The sequence below is a fragment of the Pleurodeles waltl genome, chromosome 3_1 (assembly GCF_031143425.1).
Source record: "Pleurodeles waltl isolate 20211129_DDA chromosome 3_1, aPleWal1.hap1.20221129, whole genome shotgun sequence".
NCBI lineage: Eukaryota > Metazoa > Chordata > Amphibia > Caudata > Salamandridae > Pleurodeles > Pleurodeles waltl.
The window spans coordinates 1037770202-1037793004 of NC_090440.1; the positions used below are offsets into that span (position 1 = coordinate 1037770202).

Here is a 22803-nt window from a genome sequence, read left to right on the forward strand (position 1 = left end):
TATATTAAAAACACCTTCAAGCTATTCTCAGTATATATTTCCACTGACACAGGAGTGAAACAAACAAACACCTACCAATGATATATATATATTTCCCCCTTTTTTTTACCTTACCAAGTCAGCAAGTCTGTAAAAGGGGCCTTGTTAGAGTAGCAGAAATCAAGGTCAGTGTATGACACTTATAATTAATAAGACTCATCTACAGATGGACTAGAAAGGGTATCAATGATGAAAAAAGAACATTTACAAGATTCCAAAATAAAAAGAATCTGTCTGAGTTTTATCAATTCATCCTATCACAACACTTCTCCATGTGTAAATCCAATTTACAACAAGTAGAGTCATGTAAAGATGAAAACAGCTGTACCTATATAAAGTATCAATAAATAACCTCATCAAACAAACAGATGTAAAAATGTTCATAGAGAGGAGAAGAAGAATTACCCTTGAAGGTCTTAGGTGAAGGATTGGGATAAACAACTCTGAAGTACATTTAGGAAGGACATAACTATGGTAAGGCTTAGAGCTTGGAACAATGGAAGGGAGTCCCAGTTACCCAGACACAGATCTTAGAAGACGCAATTCACTATAGAGTGCACTTGATGCGTCGCTGACAGAAACATCTGAAGGATGACTCCAAAGGTATGGGGTCGCGCGTTGAACTTCCCGAGGAGGACTGCTGCTGGTCCCTGAAGCCTGGGGGCGGGGCTGTGAGCCCTTTAAATCAAATTTGAGCGCGCCCGCTTCGCGGGTCGCGCGTTGAACTTCCCGAGGAGGACTGCTGCTGGTCCCTGAAGCCTGGGGGCGGGGCTGTGAGCCCTTTAAATCAAATTTGAGCGCGCCCGCTTCGCGGGACGCGCCCGGGCAAAGCCCGGGCCAAGGGCGGGCCCGTCCTTTGCCCATCAGTGCCCGGAAGAGGCTGGACTGGGCCACCCCCCTTGGTTTTCTCTTCCAAACTCTTTGTTTACGCACCTCACAAGAGGGTAGTGAGTGCCTTTTTTTCCCTGTGTTACCTATCTTACTTCCTTTGCCAAGCATGGGGAAGCGTAAGGCGCGCACCAGTCCTGATGCTGCAGGTGCTAAATCTAAAAACCTAAAACTTAATCAAGTAGCCCAAGTCCACTCAAACTGCGTCTCAAGAGAAATTGATAACTTAATTGAGGAGGTGGAATCTATTCTTAAGGAAAAGGAGAGCAAGGCCTGCAAGAGACTGAAATCTGGGACTTTACTCCCGTTCCTAACAGCAGGCCCTAACCTTTCTATTGATCCCCAGCCCTTCAAATCCCCTGTGCAAGTCTCTGTGTCGCCTAGTCAGTTGGGTTTGCCTAAATCTTTGACTCCCCCAAGTCTATTGGAAAACTTAGATGCCACTTCTTACGATCTCATTCTCAGTGGCATCCCTTGCGCTAATCGCTTTTCTACTTTAGACCAGGCTGACTCGGTGGGTGCCAACCAACCTCCAATATCTTCACATGTTATCACTCCCTGTGACCCTCCAGGAGAAGACGTACTAACTATAGTCTCTAGCTTAAAACGTGAAGTCGGGGAGCTAAAGGGTATATTGTTTGAGGTTCTCAATCTCTTTAAAAAAATTTATTCACCTCCTCAACGTACTTTGACTCCTGTGCCGGTACAATCTTCTTGTCCTTTGGGCCCGGTTGCACTGCCTGCTATTTCTTCAACAATTGAGGACCACAACAAGGGCCCCACTAATAAGCCAGGCCATAGGATCCAACCGGCCACTTCGGCAGTACGTTCAGCACCCTCCTCTTTTGACTTTGGTCAAGTTATGGCCCCTTCTACTCATGTGGATAATTCAAATTGTATTTATTTGTGCAATGTTCCTCCTCTTACATCTCATATCAGAGAAGATACCTCCTCCCTTGTCAACAAGGTGGCATATTGGATTCGTCACACCAGGGGCTGTGCTTCTATCATTCATTCTGACATTGTTTTTGCTTCTCGAGTACGTGGTTGTCCCGGTGGCCGTGATACCATCAAAATTAACCTCACTAACCCCGAATTAGTTAGGGGACTTTTGCAGATGGAAGCCCGCAATACGCTAAGAACTGATTTTGATATACATTTCCGCGAACGCCTTCCTGCTATTGGCCACAAGATCTTGCCTGTACATCCTCTTAGGCCCATGGGAAGCCCCCGCAGTGTTCCAGTTTTTGCTCCTAAGTCTGGCTTGTTGCCTTTCCCGGTTGATGGGGCTGCTTTGGTTCACAATCCCAAACATATTGGTTCTCAAGACCCCGTTACTATAGGGGATACATCTGATGTTGACTGACTACTCTTTCCTAATCATTGCATACCTTGTGGTCCACTTGTACAGTATTGTCTCAAAGACCTTTAATCAGCCCAGGTGGTCCTAACCCAAGTGCTTCTTTCTGTACTCCTATAGTTAATTCTAAACTAATTCCGGATTCTGATTTTGGTACGCTCACTTGTAACACTCCAACTTCTCAAGGGTATTTGCTGTCCTGGAATGTGGCGGGTATTAAGAGCAAACTGCCTGATCCGGAGTGGGGGGCTTTTGTGGAATCTTACTCTATCTGCATGTTCCAGGAAACTTGGGCAATGGGTGGTATGCATAGGCAAGGTTATCGTTCTTTTGTAAAAAAAGGCAACTCAATCCCCCAGGGGGAGGGCGGTTGGGGGTCTATGTATCTGGGTCAAGATGTCTGAGATGGTTAGGGTCAAGGAAATTGCTGTTGATTCTTGTGATATTTTAGCCATAGTATTACAGCCTAGGTCTAGTACCCCTGTGCTGTGTATTAATATCTATAACCGACCAGGCTCCCTTAACCAACAGTCTGATACCATTTATCGCTTGCATAATGTTCTTTCAGAATTCCATTCTAAATATCGAGTCATTATTGCTGGTGATCTTAACGCCCAAATTGAGTTTGGCTCAGCCTTTGCTGAGTCCACTCAGGATGAGGACGTAGTGTGGAACATTCCCCCTCTCCAGCTTCATCCTACGCCACTCACTCCTTCCCCTACGGTGTCTCAGATAATAGACCTTGCACTTACCTACGGCCTCCGTTTTGGAAATGGCCGATTTCCAAATGAGAACCCTGCTAGGCCCACTTTTTTCAGAGGTAATTATAGTAGCTGCTTGGATTATGTCATTTTGGACTTACGAGTTTGGCATTTCATAACTAATGTAGAGGTGGGTCTTCCCCGCACTAGTGACCACGCCCCCCTGCAAATTGCATATAACATAGCCCTGTTTGATCTACCCGCTGGTTTGGCTGGCCGAAGTGTTCTGTCAAAACTTTCCACTAATAAGCTCGCGGTAAAGTGGCCCTCATTTTTGAAATCTGACTTACTGAACCATAAGCTTGGCATTATGATGACCCGTCACCAACTTTTTGAGGACTCCATTGCATTATCTCCTTCAGAAATTTTGTCCGCCCATGTGGGGTTTTTTGCGGAACTTAAGGAGCTCTTCACTAAACCTTCCAAATCCCAAACAAAATCTTCTGCTCCTAGGTGCAAATGGTTTGACAAAGAGTGCCGGGTGGCCAAGTATCTTCTATCTGAGGCCTTAAAGGCAAAGAATCGGGACGACATTACACATGCGAGAAAGAACTATGGGGGTTATTCTAACTTTGGAGGAGTGTTAATCCGTCCCAAAAGTGACGGTAAAGTGACGGATATACCACCAGCCGTATTACGAGTTCCATAGGATATAATGGACTCGTAATACGGCTGGTGGTAAATCCGTTACTTTTCCGTCACTTTTGGGACGGATTAACACCTCCTCCAAAGTTAGAATAACCCCCTATGTGTCTACTCTCACTCGATCAAAACTAAAATACGAGGAGCATTTATGGGAGTGTCTGGCGGCGCCTGCTAGCTCTCGCGACGCCAAGCTCTTTTGGACTTTGGTTGCGCGTAGCGACCCAGGCCTGTCATCCACTACTGAATGTCATATTGACCCAGGAACTTGGCTCTCTTATTTTTGTGAACTGTACGGCTCTCGGACGGAGCTTTATGATACTCCCATAGATAATGCACTGTGCCAGCCTGAAATGCCGCCCTTCACCCTAAAAGAAACAGAGATGGCAATTTGCGCGCAAAGATCTGGTAGGGCGCCTGGCCAAGATGGTATTCCCTCTGATCTGTACAAATCAGACGTATCTGTGTGGACCCGTTATATAAACAGGGTATCAAACACTGCCATGGCATCCCGTTCCTATCCGCTCTCGTGGAAGATGGCGATTATTGTCCCCGTTCATAAAAAAGGAGACAAGAGCTCCCCTGGGAATTATAGGCCTATCAGTCTATTAGACAACTTGCAGAAAATCTTTTCGTACCAGTTGCTAACTAGATTAAAACAATGGATAATGAAAAATCAGGTCTTAAGCCATCTCCAGGCAGGATTTAGGGACAAGATCAGCACTATCGATCAGATCTTCCGATTCATCACCATCAAGTGGAAGACCGTAGATGCAGACAAAGGCCATTTATTTGTGGCCTTTGTAGACTTGAAGTCTGCGTTTGACCTGGTCCCGCGTGCCAAGATTTGGGAGCTCCTTAGTACCACCGGTGTTCCGGGTTCCATGATTAATATTATCAAGGATCTTTATTCTGATAACTGTGCTAAAGTCCGCTGGGGTTCCATTGGCGATCTGACGCCTGCTTTCCCAACTACACGGGGCGTAAGGCAAGGCTGTGTCTTGGCGCCCACCTTATTTCTCTTGTTTATTAATGCCTGTTTGCCATATCTCTTAGACTGTCAAAGTGACGCCCCTAGTCTGGGCGGGCAGAAGATCCCCTGTCTTCTGTTTGCAGATGATACCCTATTGCTATCACGTACTGCTATGGGCCTTTCTAGGCTGCTCTCCAGATTCCTTGAGTTCTGCACTGACCATGGGTTATCAATTAATTCAGCAAAAACAAAATACATGGTTTTTGGAGATAGTAGGAAAAAAATGAAGAGGCCTGTATATTTAGATGATGTCCCTTTGGAAAGGGTGGGTACCTTTGATTATCTAGGTATCAAAGTGGAAGATTCACATCTTTGGCATGCCCAGCGCCATAAATCTTTATTATGCCTGAAGCAGAGGGCGGGTGGAATTGTCAGATTTGCCTCTAGTTCCCCGAAATTTGCAATATCTCCTGCATTGGAAATATACAAAGCTCAAGCTAAGGGGGCCGCCCTATATGGAGCCGAACTTTTGGGTCATTGTAATCTGGCGAATCTGGCTAGCGCGGAAAACCAGTTTTTAAAAATGATGCTAAAGGTTCCATCGAGTACCCCATCTTTGCCCATTCACCTGGACCTAAATCTTTTCTCAATCTCACAGATTGCGGCCCTAAGGCCCCTGCTGTTTTGGATTCGGCTGTGGACAACTGATGCCCTAACACCTTTTCGGTGTGGCCTCCTAAAAGTGGTGGGCCGTGATTTTAGTATTAAACCTAAATGGTGTGTATTCGTTGAACAATCTTTTTCCCATCTGGGGTTAGGTTCCTATTGGCATGATCCTATTTCTATTCCTAAAAATGCTGCACAGCTGTTAAAGGATGCTTATTGGCATAATGTTCAGGTTGGACAATTTGCTGGTTCTATTCCATTGTCCATGTCCGACAATTTTTTACTTGTTAAATGCCATTACGAATTTGAGCCCTTTTTGGATGCAAAGTTATCTCCATTTGCTCGTGCCCTTTTTATCAGGTTTAGGATTGGGTCCCTCCCCCTGTGCTGCCTTACGTACAAATGGTCCAGTTCAACTAATAGATCTAAAGGTTGCCCGATGGGTTGTAAAAGTGCGGAAACTGTTTCACACGTTTTCTTCCACTGTCAAGCATATCACAAACAAAGAGCACTTTGGCTCATCCCGCTTTTTAAACAATTAGGAGTTAAATCCTGTCCCCATGCTGAGAGAATTTTAAAAAGCGACCCGTCCATCAAGATAGCTCTACCAGTGGCAAGTTTTCTCGAGTCTATCTGGAGGTTGAGATTAGCAAGTTTAACGGATAAAATGGTGTAGTTATTGTTTAGTACTATTTATGTATATTTATCTGACTTGGATGTATGATTGTAGCTTCTTTTTGTACAGGACATGGATTTTGGCTTGGGTCCTTATGGATTATTTATAGACCTATGGAACTGTTCCCTTATTTTATGCCGTGAGAATTTTAAAGCGAAAACAATCCACCCAGACAGTTTTCTTAATGGGGGGAAAAAGGGGAAAATTCTTGTATTATTATGATATCTGAGTTCAGCAACTTCAAGGAGCAAGAGTGGGGAACTCATTTTTAGACTTATCTATTTATATTTTTCAAATTGGATGTGTGATTGCTCCACAGTATTCAGATATTGGTGTATTATATTTTTTAACTAGTGCTGATTTAGGGAATTATTTTCATTTTTGAGTATTGCCTTTCATTATATTAAGTGATGTTTATTTGACTGCTTATTTCCTGTTTGTTTTTTAAAACCGGTCTTGTTCCTTTTAATTGTACTTTTACCTTATTTATATTTTATCACCTCCATGCTTTTAGAAGTCCTCTCTTTCTTTGTTGTGTACTGTACTTTAATGGTTTGTTTTTACTCACCGAAATAAAGTTAAATGATGGTATGGGCCCGCTACCTTTGCGAGGAAGAGGGTCCAACTGTACATGGCCAAAAGGGAGTTTGCTCATCAACAACATCATGGCCCTAGCCACATAAAGATATAGGCAGTTCTTGAGATTTTCTCACATGGTCATAAATAAATGAGATAGTATTTCTCAGTGCATGTACCACCACTGATACTGCAATCCTGTTTTTATCTGTGAAATCGGGGGGGTCACCAACTTGTTGATGTTTGCTACTCTGTCATTTACGTTTGTTTCTTTGGGTAGCACTCCTTTACTAAGCATATTATGATTTATTACACTTTGTGCACCAACATGATGGTTTCCACAACTGATTCTGTCTGCAACCGACTGCCAGTGATGACATCTCAATGTTGATTTACCTAGTTGATTTTCCCATTATTTAATACCAGGTTGGATGCACAGTTCAAATGGATCTAGATTCCTATCAAATGTTACATTTCCAGACAAATTCATAGTAAATTACAGGGGTCTAATATCATGCATATTGGAAACCATACCTTTAGTTACAGGTTTTTTTTCAAAGACGGTGATAAGGTAAGACTACTTCATTTATATGCAGTTCCATAGAGAACAGAATACACAAACATTATTGCCAAGAATATTTTGAGATATCAATTTTGCAGGGTGAACAGTGAGACTCAGGGAGTTATTCAGAGTTTGGCAGATACAAGACAACAGCCAAAAATTGGCAGATGTCCCGTCCAGCCTTTTTAAAGTGTAGGGTATGTATTTTAAAAAGGGACAACAGAACATCTGTCAAATTTCGGAGGATGTCCCACATCCAGTAAACCATAAATAACCTCTTAAATCTTAATGTTTTTCCAGAAAAAGTCCAGATTAGACTGTCGAGGCAGGACAACTACCAATTTTTAGCACATATCCTACCTCCACCAAACTTTAATGAAACCCCTGAGTATTAGGGCATCCTTTGACACCGTCAGAATGTCTTTAGCATTAGTTTAAAATCCACCAAGCCTAACTTTGTTTTCATGGTGTGGATGTACAGTACAGTACAGTAAACATCATATTAAACTTTATATTAATGAGTCAGGATTTCATTTGCTTAACATCTTGGTGGTTACACAGAAATTCACAGGTGAGATGTGGCAGATGACCTCCACTTCTATTAATGGGGTCTACACAAAGCACATGTAGTCATTAAACTAGAGCAGCCTGTGACTTGTCCTTCATGATCGCTATGTACGGTTTAACTGTAACAGACCTTTAAAGCTGTTTGGGACAGTCGTAAGTCCTTTTATTAGTTGTCCACAATTTGTGAATTTGAAAGAGTATTATTTCTGACGGTGCTATGCCACTCTATCCTGGTCAATATATCAATCTGCATAAATATGAGTAGATATGGAGTTAAGAATAGCAGATCTTGACATAAAGAACATAAGGCCTGACTCAATCTTTAGGACGCCAAGAATCCATTTTCTCTATTTTTGCAAAATCATCAACATGTCTGCCTTTGCTGCAGATGTTGTCTGTCTTTTTCTTTCCAAGAACCTGTGAAAGTACCAAATCACTTAGACAATGACATTAATGAGACAACTAATGCAACATCATTATGGAATAACTGCATTTTTATCTCTATTTCATGGCCAAACCTTATTTGGTTATAAGAATGCTTCTTAGACTAGCAACTTGATGTACATTGGTTATTTCAGACATTCCTAGGGTTATGTCACAAATTCCCATCTTAGATATGATACAGTATAAAATGCTCAACACTTGACAACTTGTCAGGAGAAGTCCTTTGCCCCAGATTATCGTACAAGCTACTGACAGAGAAGATCTTGACTGCCAGAGATGCTGCCATATCCCACTTTTTACTGAATGCTGATATTGAGGGACAAACTCAGAGAGGAAAGGAGCTGATGTGATGTGATGTGTGTTTACCTTTCGTAGGGATCACAGACTCCCTGACTTTTGACAACTACAGTGCTTTCCTGTAAACAGGTAGGCAGTGCACTGATTCTCTCATAAAAACTGTCTATGAAAGTTATACACTCCATGCTCTCTAGTGTAGTGCACAGAGAGAGTTTTTAAGGGTTAGGTTTTTAGATGACATTTTAACTTACTTAGCAGCGTCCATTGTATTCTTATAGTTCACAACATACATTTGTGCTATCTATATGATATTTTGTATCATATAAATAGCTTATTTTTAACATTGCTAAGCAAGTGGTTGAGTCTGTTGAAATAAAACACTCTTTAAATAAAGTGTATTTCCCCTAGTGCAGTTTGTGTGTGTGATATTAAAGAGAACAAAATAGGTTTGTTTCCAATCACCAGTGTATCCCTGTTTAGGGGCTGTTAGTAACCCAAAAGCATTGATGCCACTATGTGTTGGGTGGGGTGCCGCTGAAATACAAAAACCTGTCTTCCACACTCAACTGTTGGTGCATTGACAAGTTCACTCATGTCATCAATAGGTGTGAAAACAAACCATGTAGAGCTGAGCCAAAGGCTCAGTTTACCCAACATTGTAATCTCACCTATTTGTACTTGCCTTTAAGGTAAAATGTTAGTTTATACTGTGCATGCAATATTATTTTAGGTGTATATTTTGACCATGCTATTGTGACATACAACCCTTCAGAAAATTCAGACAACTGTTCCTTCTGCTCTCTTCCTCGTTCTACATATCTATCAATGCACTTGTTCCCAATTAAATCTCTAGTGGCAACACAATTGTTCATGCATTAGCTTGGTTTGCCTTTCTTACAAATATCCTGTTTCAGAGCAATTCAGTAAAGCAATTACCAACAAGCATCAGCAATGCCAACAGGTCTGGCGTATGAATAAGAGCACTTTTATATCATTGATGGGATTAGATACCTAATCAGCCATCATACATGAACTCTATCAGTCATCTTTGTACTCATGCACCCATTCACCCATCTAATTACTTATTCTTGTATTAACGCTTGGACACAACTGCAGTAAAAAAAAAAACACATGCACTCATCAACATATGGAAGATCAATTAAAAGAATACAAGTACAAAAAGAAAACACGCTGTCATCTAAACATGGAGGACACATGCTTAAAATACAAAACTAAATATAGCAGGTGGTGTGCAGAGGTATTGACATGGTCTATCATTGTTTTACAGTTCCAGTAGGACCGCAACATTTAGAATCAAAGTGCTGGCCATCTTGAAACGGTAAAGAGATGATACACTATGGACAACAGCATTCCATAATGGTCTCCTGATTTAACAAAAGTGGCCGCATAGGATGCAGCTCACTGCAGATGAAACGAGCGATAAATAAACCTTTTGGAACTGCTTGGAGGGGTAAGTATCCTCTTAAAAAAAAAAAAAAAGAAAAAGAGGAGAATCAAACAAATGAAAGGGGAACTGTAAAATGAGAAAACTGCAAACCAAAGGAGTGGTCAAAGAGCCCTGCCACTGAAACACACACATTTTCAGTTGGATGTGCATATGTGATCGGAAAACACCATCATTCCTAGGCAAAAGAGCCAATGCCTGATGTGAACTAAACCAATAACCCATGCAGTACACCACCATTAATCAAAGCAGAGTGTACATGATACTCAGACCAACCAATAGTAGAAAAGACTGCAACTAAAGACTCTTTAAGTATCTCTTTGGATATATTTCTATACATGGATGTATGTATTAATTAATGAGTTTTTTAGTACAAGATTCTGGAACACAGTTATGCCTGCCAGCCCTTCCAAGGAGATTCTAGCAAGAATTAATTCAGTGCAGATTTTTATCAAAGGTGATAACCAACATCAAAATCCTTCACTATAAAGGTAATCTGTGACATTTCATGCCACAAAATATCGATCTGCCAGCTTAAATAAAGGAAAATAAAATGCCTATTGAATATAACATGTGCTTATCACAATCAGTATGTCAGACTTACTGCCTTTATTGTACCTTTTCATAATAAATATATCTGACCTATAGCATCTGAAATATATTTTCCCAGTGAATCAATCAGGCCTCTAGCTGTTATCATTGTCATTGCTATAACCTACACAGGCCTCCAGTATGGTTATTAAGCTTTTTCGCAATGCAAACAGTCATAAAATTACAATGGTATATAACTTTACAGTTGGCAAAGCAAAATACTATCTCCCCTAAGGGGGCCTAACTAGGAGTGCAAATCTTCTATAGCCACAGTTTGTCACAGGAGGCAACTAGCACCAAAAACCTTGCCTACTACGGTAATTGTTGAGATTCTATGTAACGAAAAAACTATATGTAGTTTTTTTTTAATTCAGAGTAATAACATTCCACCCTTAAATGCATATTGTATATGCATATTGAACTTAACATATGCTTTTCACAATATGCTTGCCAGACCTACTGCCTTTATCGCACCTTTTTATAATAAGCAATCACATTAAGGCTCTTAGACAACAATCAGATATACCAGTGGTTCTCAACCTTTTGACTTCTGTGGACCCCCACTTTATCATTACTGAAACCCGGGGATCCTACCTGAATCATTATTGGAATCAGGGGACCCCCCAATGAGTCATTACTGAAAGCTGGGGACCTAATCTGTTAATACTTTTTAATTTTCTAAGCACTCTCGGACCCCCTGAGGAGGCTTCGTGGACACGCAGGGGCCCCTGGACCACAGGTTGGGGATCACTGATGATATACAGTAATAATATTTGAGTTGTCAAAACATCATACACCTCATAAAATCCATCCAAAAAGAGCCTACTATGGAGTTACCACAGTGCAAATCTTCTATTTTCATGGTTTGTTTGGGTAGGTCACAATAATAATAAAAATCCACAATTAAATGCCCATTGCATGTATCACATGCTTTTCACTATAGGAATGCCAGCAGGCCTACTTGCTTTGCCATATTTTTTCATTATAAACAGAACACCTAAAGAATAAGACCTACATTTTCACAGTGAACTGACTTTACCATTGACACTGTACCCAGTGTACTGAAATGTACATAAGCTGGCAACAATCATGCATACTTTTATAAATTTACAAATACCTACAAAATTACAATTAGCAAAAGAATGTATAACCTAGTAGGATCTAACAAGAATCATCATGGTGAAAAACTCCAGGATTTGGCCAGCCAATTCCTTAATCCTTGCCAACCATGGTAAAGTGTGAGATTGCATGCTACATACTACCTGTCTATGATCAGAACTCATTGTGATAACAACCATTAAAAGTTTACTGGCTTTAGCAAATACTTTTAACAATCAATATGTTAGACTAACTGCCTTTGTCATAATGCTTCATAAAAAGCAGAACAGACCTATGGCATCAGATATAACATTTCCCGCCTCACTAGAGACACAAAATCATCAAATTTGTAAAGTACAGAAAATCACAGTTGGCCAAGCAAAACAATAATTCTCCTAAAAGGGCTACAGAGGAATCTCACAGGCCAAATCTACTATATCCACTATTTGTCATAAAGGGTAACCAACACCAAAGCCCACTACAGTAATCTGTGAAATTCCATGCAGCAAATCTATAGGCTTTAATATAAATTACAATTCACCCTTAAAGAATTGGCATTAGCCCATACTTTTTGCAAGAAATAAGTCAGGCCTACTACCTTTATCACAACATTTCATAATAAACTGATCATACCTATAGCCATGATCTTTGGCTTGCTACCACAACCAACTCATTCCTGTTGTATTTATCATAAGTAAGCTTGCCACAGGACAAAAAGTGCATTGCAAGGACTCTTTTCAGTGGAAGCACAAAAATACAGACCAATCAAATCTTGTCGTTTGGGGAACCGACCTGTGGATGGTGCCCCTCTGTTAGTAGTACCCTGAAAGCTCTATTTTGTTGAACACGTGGGTTCGAATGACAGCTTAACTGCCAAGCCACACCTAAAAACCTATCTAGATTAGTGTAGCCATGGGCATCCCATAATGCTTTCAAGCACACAATTGTACTCTGAAGTCTAAAGTATTTTTTTGTTTTTTGTTATAACAAACTTTTCTTAAGGTTTTGAATCCATCAGTAAATGCACATCTACATCTGCACTACACCTTTAAGTTACAAATGCCAGCAAGAGAAATCACATCCGAGTCTATGAGCTCCCCATATCTTATTGTGTTGTTGCAGGCAATCTCATGCAGCATATATAGGCCCTCATTACAACTTTGGCAGTAAAAGCCGCTTACCGCCGTGCAGAAGACTGCCAACACACCGCTGCGGCCGCGGAATTCTGCCACGGTCATTATGACCCAAAGGCCGGAATCCGCCAAAATCTAGACACCCACACAAGTCCGCCACACCAAAGGTCAGTGATAAACTGGCGATAAGAAATCCTCCACCGTCACGCCAACAGGAATACACCCACACTATCACGACCCACGAATCCACGCGGCGGTCTTTCAACCGCGGTATTCCATTGGCGGTACACACCTCCACGCTCAATATACACACACATTTACAAAACACATCCACATTGGACAATTCGAAATACACACACCTGATACACATACACACACCACTCCCACACACCCAATACAATATAAAACACACACCCACATCACCCACAAACCCTTATGACCACAATTGCGACTGAAGGCCACAGAGAGACACCACCATCTACAAACGAGCATCCACAGGCACTCAACACCATCACCCACATAACATCCACGCACCTCACACAACACACAACTAAATATCACCCCACACATCACAACACACACCACCCCACACATCACCCACACCACCCCATGGCACGGCAAAGACACCCCAGGTTCTCTGAGGAGGAGCTCAGGGTCAGGCAGCCCTTCAGCGAGCTTTTCAGACTCTGGCCTCAGCACTGATGGCAGCCATTGTCCCTGTCTCTAGCCTCCCCCCTCCAACTTCCTCCACCCAGACAAATACCCCTGTACCTCAGCCTATCCCAAGCACACCATCAGACCAGCATGCACACACCTCAACACACAAGGGAAGCTCTGGCAGACATAAGCACCACACATCCCACAGGCACTCACACAAGCATCACACACATGCAGACACACCAACATCCACAGCCTCCACTGTGTCCCCCTCCTCCTCGTCTCCCTCCTCCCTCCCTGTCTCATCTCCACTCACACCTGCATGCACTACATCCTCAGCCACCACGTCCATCACCAGCACACCCACCACCACACCCTGAACATGTGCAGTCACCACATCCACTACCATTCACACGTCCCCTGTGTCCTTTCCCAGTGTGTCTGTGAGGCCACCTCCCAAGGTACACAAACGCAGCCACACACCCACCCAACAGCCATCCACCTCATGACAGCCTCCAGCCCATGCACCTTCACCCAAAGTCAGCAAACGTACACCTCCTACAACCACAACTTCTTCCTCCACTCCCAAACCCCCTCCAGCTACCCATCCCAGTGTTCCTAAGAAACTTTTCCTGGCCAGCCTTGACCTCTTTCCCTCACCTCCCCCACCCCATCAGTCTCCTAGGGCCCGACTCTCGAGGTCCCAACCTAGCACCTCAGCCACAACATCGGCGGGACCAGTGGTGCCAGTAGTCACGGGATTATGGAGTGCACCAGGCAGCAGGGCAGCCAGTGTGGCACGGAGCCACAGCACAGACAGTCCTCCACCTGTCAAGCATCAAAAGTTGGCCAGTGCCCGGTGGGAGAGGGGAAAGAAACCAGCCACCAAAACTGTTCCCAGGGGTACAGTTGGGAGTGTGGAGACAGCTGCGACACTATCCAAGGTGGGAAAGGGGCACAGTAAAACCAGAAAGTCTGGGAAGATCAGCACGGCGGACAAGACCGCCAGCAGCTCTGCTGCCCAGGAAGCGACCACCAGAAGCCACACTGCCACAGACAAGACCGACAGCAGCAGCCCCGCTGCCCAGGGGGCGCCCGCCAGCAGCCCCGCTACCCAGGATGCGACTGCCAGCAGCCCCACTGCCACAGACAGGACAGCCAGCAGCAGCCCCGCTGCCCAAGAAGCGACCGCCAGCAGCCCCGCTGCCACAGACAGGACCGCCAGCTGCAGCCCCGCTGCCACAGACAAGACTGCCAGCAGCAGCCCCGCTGCCCAGGGGGCGACCGCCAGCAGCCCCGCTGCCCAGGAAGCGACCACCACCAGCAGCCCCGCTGCCCAGGAAGCGACCACCACCAGCCCCGCTGCCACAGACAGGACCGCCAGCAGCAGCCCTGCTGCCCAGGAAGTAACCGCCAGCAGCCCCGCTCCCACTAACAGGACCGCCAGCAGCAGCCCCGTTGCCCAAGAAGCGACTGCCAGCAGCCACACTGCCACAGACAAGACCGCCACCAGCTGAACTGCTGCCCAGGACACCGCCGCCAGCAGCCCCGCAGGCCAGGACAAGACCGCCACCAGCTGAACCGCTGCCCAGGACACTGCCGTCAGTAGCCCTGCAGGCCAGGACAAGACCGCCACCAGCTGAACCGCTGCCCAGGACACCGCCGCCAGCAGCCCCGCAGGCCAGTCAGCGCCAATGAGTCCAACGCTACTGAGTCCGCCACGGGCAGGAAGATGCACTCTGGGCACAAGGCCCCCTCCAGAACCAGTGGAGAGATACATCCACTACCTGAGTCCTTGGCAGGATGAAGCACTCTGGGTACAAGGCCCCCTCCAGAACCAGTGGAGTATCACATCCACTACCTCAGTCCTTGGCAGGATGAAGCACTCTGGGCACAAAGCCCCCTCCAGAAACCAGTGGAGACTGTTATCCACTTGAGTGACTGTGGTTTGGCACTCCCCAGGATTGAACAGTGGGCAACCCACCCACTGTAGAGACTTGAGAGACTGTGGCTTTGCACTCCCCAGGATTGCACAGTGGGCAAACCACCCACTGTAGAGACTTGAGAGACTGTGGCTTTGCACTCCCCAGGATTGCACAGTGGGCAAACCACCCACTGTTGAGACTTGAGAGACTGTGGCTTTGCACTCCCCAGGATTGCACAGTGGGCAAACCACCCACTGGAGAGACTTGAGAGACTGTGGCTTTGCACTCCCCAGGATTGAACAGTGGGCATGGAGCCGACTTGTGGATCTGGCGTCATGCACTCAATCGGCTGAGGTGCCCCCCCCCTTCCGTTCCCCCTGAGGTACCTGTTTTATTTCTATCTGATGCCCCTGCAGTGTTCTCTCCGTTTTGATCGGGTATTGAGTGTGGGCCTCACCCACGCCTTTTGGGCCCATTGATCCATGGACTATGATGGTGGAATCCTTTGGACTTGTGTTCTTGGTGTATATAATTGTATATAGTATAACTGTATGTATTTGTAAATATTTTTGATGTATGTAATTGAATATATCACAATTATTCAACTCATTTCCTTTTCTCCTTGCATTCTTCCGGGGGGGTTGGAGGTGTAATTGTTATGTATCAATATGTATTAGCGTGTTTGTTGTAGTGGGTGAGGGTGGGGGTGGGGGTGTTGCGTGTGTGTGTCACTCTCTTTTCCCTCCCCTGTGTCGTAGGTGCAGTACTCAATGTTGTCTTCGCCACTGGCGTTCGTGCTCCTGGTAGAGGAGCAGGAAGATAAAGGCTGGCAGGATCTGGAGCTCGGGTTCCATGGCGTCCTGTTTCCTCGTGGGTTGTGTCGAGGTGAGCGTTTTCCCTTCAAAGTCCTGTTTCCGCTGTGTTTTTGTTCGCAGGGAATCCGCCCCGGAAAAGGTGGCGGATTGGTGGGTTGTAATAGTGTGGGCGCTACATTGTCCTCTGCCTGTCTGTTGGCGGTTACCGCCGCTTTAACACCGACCGCCACGTTTGTAATGACCACCATAGTCTTTTCCAATTACGCACACCAGTCCCTCCCCACCCTCCATTCTACCAGTGAGGGGGGTTCAGGGAGTTCCACCTTGGGCAATGTCTTGTTTAGAAACCAATGAGGCAACACCTATAAATGTACGGTCAGCTCTGGGGCCACTAAACTTGTCCGCCATGCATAGTAGGGCCATCCTGGGGGTCAGCTCAAGGGCCCCCTCAAGGACCTCCAAGAGTTTGTGCTGTATCTGTTGCCAATAAGGTGAGAGGACCGGGTAGGCTCAAACCATATGGTGAAAGTCAACCAGTACAATAGAGCATCGAAAATAGGTGGTTTGAGGGACTTTGCCCAAGCAGTGTAAATATACCAGGGTTAACTATGTTGTATGAAGGTAATTTAGCTGGCCTGAAGCTTAACGTTAATGATGGAAGGGGCCACTCCCCTGCTTTCATTTGTTTATTTCAGTGTTCTATAAAAAATCTTGCTTGCTATTGGTCAGTCCTGCCTCTTTGTTCCTCCTTTTTCTCTTTGGTTTCTCCCATGTAGCAGGTACTAAGTACAGTATCATTACGCTTTGTTGTATTTATCTGTTTGTGGGGGGATTTTTATTTTTATTTTTTTCCTGCTTGTGTTACACTGTGGGTGCTTCAGGCCCATAGCTGCTTGAATTTTATTGCAGCATTTGTCCCTCCCACTTCCTTCCAAGCTGGAAAAGTCCAGCTGTTGTGCTCCGATCGGAGTGATCTGCAGTTCGTGAAGGCAGACGCACTCTCTCATTAAAGAGACGTGTTTTCTGTGCTGTGATGAAAAAGTGCTACATCACAGGACTTGGACTATATTTTCCTTGCTTGAGTAGTTACTTCTAAAGCAGGTATATTCCCATTAGGTGTGTTAAAGAAGTGCAACAATGTAACCTTAGTTCCACATTATACTGTCTTGTTGTTGAGTGCTACAGCTATATCCACATGCTTACAATGACTGCAAAAATGTAGTTATTGACTTACAGTTTGGCAATCTGGTCTCCCAATGAAGCAGTTCTCTCCCTTCAAGGTGGCCCCACTTTACCTTCTGTGCTATAACATCCCTGTCTTCCTCTGCCTAGAACACACCAGCCCACCCACAAATGCCAGACCACCTGTGAATGGAGAAAAAGTATTCAATGTTGGACTGGATCAGAAGCAGAGGAGCAACAGTCTAGAGCTGTACTGGTGTTCAGTCTTATCAAGACCAGCATACCCCAAACTTGAAAACATGCCTCCCAGTCTATGATGCGCATGTGATACTATTTCAGACGCGAGCACTGACGGTAGCAGTTTCAATGTCTCAGTTTGCTAGAAGTACGGTAAGGCAGGCAGACCAGCAGCAAGTTCCCGAATTATTTGAGGACAGGAGTTAACCCTCTAAAAAATCATCTTGCCCTATCTTCCAGTATCTGAGATGTTTGTACGTGTCTCTTCAAAGTTTCTCAGGAAGCACAGAAATACAAACACTTCTGGGAGCACAGACATACAGGGAAGGAAATTTCAATAATAAGAATACAGGGAAAATGCATCAATGGACGCAGATCAGCTCGGGAAAAGTGGAGATGTTTCTGCAGGGGCAGAGGATCTATTTTCAGGGCTTTTGGTCTGCCTTTTCCAGAATGGGTTGTGTTTTTTAACCAATCGTAAGTTTATGGGGGCACTGCAGTAGCCAGGCCTGCCTCACTCTCTTTTCTTAACATTTCAACACACACAAACTTTTTTTTTTTTTTTTTTTAATCCCAGTCTTCACGCATTGTGCATGATTAAAGTTGACAGCAAACTGGAAGTAATTGAATTTTAAAGATCTTCTATCGGAAGGTAATACCCGTGTCTGGGAGTGTCACCCCTTTTTCGGGAATGTTGGTGTGCTTATTCTGTGGCCAAATGCCTTTCAACTTCTCTTCTTATAACCATTACTTCCTATGTTTCTGGTCTCATGCAATTTCTTCTATTTATTATTGTATCCTCCATTATTAGCTTTCTTCTGTTGATCCCTTTGTCTTCTAATTCCTTCTTGGTTCATTCTGTGCCATCCTTTTGTTACCTGCCTCTTTTTATCTCACATGTTTTAGGTCAAGCTTATGACCCTTTGTAAAGCCCTTCAGTCCCTGGTAGCACAACAACCACGATAATGTGCTGCACGGCTAACTACTTATAAGGTCCCAAAAGTGAGACCTATTGGCGATGCCATTGCTTGTTATTTTAAGAGGGAGGAGAACCTGGTGACTTCCCTAAAGAACAAAGTACTTATCTTCGGTAACTGGAAACTTTTGCGTGAGCAGTATGCATGCGCGCCGTCTGGTTGCTTCGTTCAGTTCCATGTAGCATTGTCTGCTTCGTAGGGCCGGAAGTGATGTTGCGGTCACCTATATAGGCACTACTCAGTTGTGCGGGTGTCATTTACTTTTCACAACTTTCCATGCTAGTAGCGCAGATCCATGAAGTTAACTGGCAAATTTGTGTCAAAACTAGGGCCCTAAAATGGGAACAACCCTAGCCTTAGAAATCTGTCCGCAGAGCAGGGAGGCATGGGTGGGTCTGTAAGGAATCTGCAGATAGATATTGTCTCTACCAGTCAATGCGTTACCAAAGACAAGTAACTTGTTCATCTGATAGAGACGTCTAGCTGCAGATTCCAAGCCATATCCTCCGGGAGGTGGGCTGTGGACAAATTTAACTAAACTAAAACATCCTGCAGGATCAAACGTGCAAAATGTCGGTGTCTGCAGATCTAAATGACCAGGCAGTAGTGTTTGGCACACGTGTGCAGGGACTCCCAGGTTACCGCCTGGCAGATGTCTAGGACTGAAACTCCACAAGCTAATGCTGTGGTCACTGCTTTTCCTTTAGTGGAATTGACCTTTAAGCCCTCGAGAGGCTGCTTTTTGGCCAGGGCATAGCAGATCTTGATACAGACAATGACCCAGTGCGAAATTATTAATTTCTGTACGAAGAGTTGGTCATCCACCTGGAACTCTTTTGCGTGGTCAAGAGAGATAACCCTTAAGAGTGCCCAGAGCAAAGGGTAAGAATGAAGAGAAGAATATCAGAAGGATCAGCAGAAAAATGGTTGATAGACTTTTCTGTACAATATTTAAAACATTTTTGCCAATGCCAGGTGTATACTGTTTTGGTGGAGGGCCACCTGGCCGCCTGGGCATCAAGAACATTTTACAGACTTCAGGCAGAAAGTCAAAAGCTATCAACTGTTGCTGCTCAATCTCCACACAAGGCGGCGGAGAGTTAACAGGTTTGCGTGGAGGACCCTCCCCTACTTCGGTCAGAACATTCAGATCTCCAGCAGGTTGATGTGGAGTCTAGATTCCACAGGAGACCAGAGTCCTCTGATCTCCACCTCTCGCTGATGGCTACCCATTTCCGAGGTGTGACACATCTGTCAGTACTGTGAGATCTGGCAGAGGAAGGGAGAAGGGTCTGCTGTTGACCCAAAGGTGGTGTATTAAGCACAACTGCAGATCTTTTCCAGTTCCTCCACGATCTGGACCATGTCAGAGAGATTCCTCTTATGCTGTGTCCACTGGAACTTCTGGTCCCACTGCAGAGCCTGCATATGTCAGTGGGCATGTGTCACAAGCAGGATGCAGGAGGCCATGAGTCCCAACAGCCTAAGGGTTTGTCTCATCGAAATACAGGACAGAAACATCTGTATCATAGCTGGAATATCCTGGTCTCGCCGTTTCGGTGGATATGGCCAAAACTGCACCCTGTTCAGAAAAAGCTAATTTTAAAGAGAGCATCAGAGAGGGAGTGAGGTGTGACTTTGGCATGTCAGTGAATGCAGGAGGTCCGCTGAAGTCTGGAGGTGGGAGACGACAGCCTGGGGTGAGCCCACCTTCAACAGCCAGACATCAAGATAGGGAAAGACTGGCACCCCTGATCTGCCCAGATGAGCTGCTACCACCACCATCACCGTGGTACACACCCAAGGGGTGTTGGTAAGGCCAAAGGAGAGCACTGCAAACTAAAAGTGCCTGTGGCCTACCATGAACTTCAGGTAATGCAGGTGGGCAGGCAGGACAGGAATGTGGAATTATGCGTCCTGCATGCCCAACACTACCATCCAGTCCCTTGGGTCCAGGGCAGATAGGACCTAAGCTAACATGAGCATTTTTAACTTCTCCCGTGAGGAAGTAGTTGAGACCTGAAGTCTAGGATAGAATAAAGGCCTTCATACTTTTTGGGCACCAGAAAGTAGCAGGAATAGCAACCACTACCCCCTTATGGCATTGCACTCTTTCTATGGCTCCTTTGGCCATGAGAGCCGTGACTTTCTGGAGAAGTGCCAGATCATCCTCTGTCAGCCTGGTAGGAAAGGTGGTCCTATGATGGCATGTGGCAGATTAGGAGGTTATGGAGGCTGCGGTTGCCAGGGGAGGTGATGGACTGACCCAACTGTAGTCTGCCCGACTCACAAGGTCTGTGGGTACGGCACCCTCAGACATGCAGAGGCTGGGGAACGTGCATAGCATTGTGGCTGGGAGGATATTGATGTGGCTGTAGGCCCCTTCTGTGGCCACAAAAGAAGCAGACGGTGGATTGTGGGTTACCTGGGGTCATAGAAAGGCTCAAGGACCTGGCTGTAGTCCGACAGGCCTTAAAGTGCTTCAGTGTCAAAACCGCCTTGTCTCCAAAGAGATAGGAGCCGTCAAAGGGCATGTTCCTCAGAGATGATTGAAGATCCCCCAAAAAAGCCAGACTATGTCCCCAGACGGACATCAGTGAGGGCTTCGTAGGGGGAGACTCTGAGCTGCAGCACCTCCATCAAGACATCAGTCTTGACTGCCACTAAAAGCAACTTGAGGTCAATGACCTCCGCTGCCCTCCCCACCACCATTGCGAATATGGCTAGGGCTCAGTGTCCGATTTGGAAGGCACTGCTCCAGACGGCACTGGAAACAACATCAATCAACGCCCCTCCTGGCCCGTATTGGGGTCAGAATCAGGACCAGCGTTGGGGAAGGTTGGGGTGGTACAACTGGTGCAGGTCTGGATCCAGAAAAGGGTCCTCAGAGTCCAACTAGTGCCAGTGCCGAAGCCACTGACACAGAACCATAAGAGGCCCCTGGCGATCCCTCCAGCCCATCAAAGGTGTCAGACCGCCCAAAAATGAGGCACATGGCCTTATAGAACTCTTTCAGTTGGGTGGGGGTCACTCTGGCCTTCAGAAAATCAGGGAGGCGCGGAGCGGCACAGGCTCTACCGCGGATAAAGGTCTTGATGCACGACACTGCATCATCTCGTCAACCAATATATGAGGTGAAGTTGCAAATCTCTTCAACTTCTTTTTCTTCTTGTGATGGGATGTACCTGAGTGGCCAGATGACTTGGAGAGCGATGAGGATCTTGATCTCCGCAACTGTTCCGGGCACCATCCTCTCAATCAGGACCTCAAACATTGCAGCGTCAGACGCCAAGCCACTAGAAGCTTGAGAATTGCTCCCTCAAGACCTTTGGGTTCATGGCACGGCAGTCAGAGCACAACTTGGGTCGTGGTCGTGCTGGAGGCACCAAAGGCATACAAGTGCGGGCCTGTCATCAACATCAGTCGATGACAGGTGCTGCAGGGCTATGAAGCTCAATGACATACTTGTCACGTCTGAAGGAAAACCTCAAAAAAGACTGAAGGAAATGTAAAAAAAAAGTTCAATCAAAAAGTGACAGATGGGGTTGCTATTCTCCAAATCAGTTGTGGCTGGAGCGCAAAGAAAAGAACTGACATGAGAGTGGGTAGGTTGCATCTAAATAGGTGCGCGTATGTCACTTCCAGAGCAGACAACACCGATGATGCAAGTGGAGCCAAATGACGCCCCCCTACTACTGCACAGAGATACTGAAAAATCATCTGGATGCAGTTTGACACCTCGAGAAATTCTAAGGTAAAGAATCTGTGACTAGAAGTCTCAATTAGGTACAATTTATAAAATACAATTTTCTTCAGAAAAGCCCAGTACCATTAAAAGGATGCATAAAAGATAGGTTATTATAATAAATGTTTATACAGAGGACACAACCTTTTTTATAGGCTACATAAGATGTACGTTTTTTATACAAAGACACACACTGCCCTAGAGCAACCCAGTTCAAAACTACAAGTATAAATAAAAATGAAATGCATATTTATAACTAAATACATTATTAACATTAATAATTAATATTAGGATACACGAGAACTTGAGTACACATACCTCAGACTTTGTTCAGCTGACATGTGCTGATCATTAATAAGTGTAAATTCAGCTTTCAACATTTCGGGGGTGAGGAATACTTTCAAAGTTTCATCTTGTCCATCCCTGAATTGAAGAGAACACAGCTCGATAAGTGTTTTTGAACACTAAAACTGTTCTAGACTCAACATGCGACATTTGAGAACATTACACTAATATTTATTCATTGT

At 45.0% G+C, this 22803-nt stretch overlaps 1 protein-coding gene across 2 annotated transcripts in view; it reads right to left on the minus strand.

The window, feature by feature from the left end:
* CFAP221 (cilia and flagella associated protein 221) overlaps nt 1-22803 on the minus strand; it is an 827291-nt gene that overhangs the window by 77076 nt on the left and 727412 nt on the right. For both annotated transcript variants that reach the window (XM_069224324.1, XM_069224325.1), the window contains exon 23: nt 22595-22699. In XM_069224324.1, the coding sequence (XP_069080425.1) occupies nt 22595-22699 (105 nt within the window). The remainder of the gene's footprint in view (nt 1-22594; nt 22700-22803) is intronic.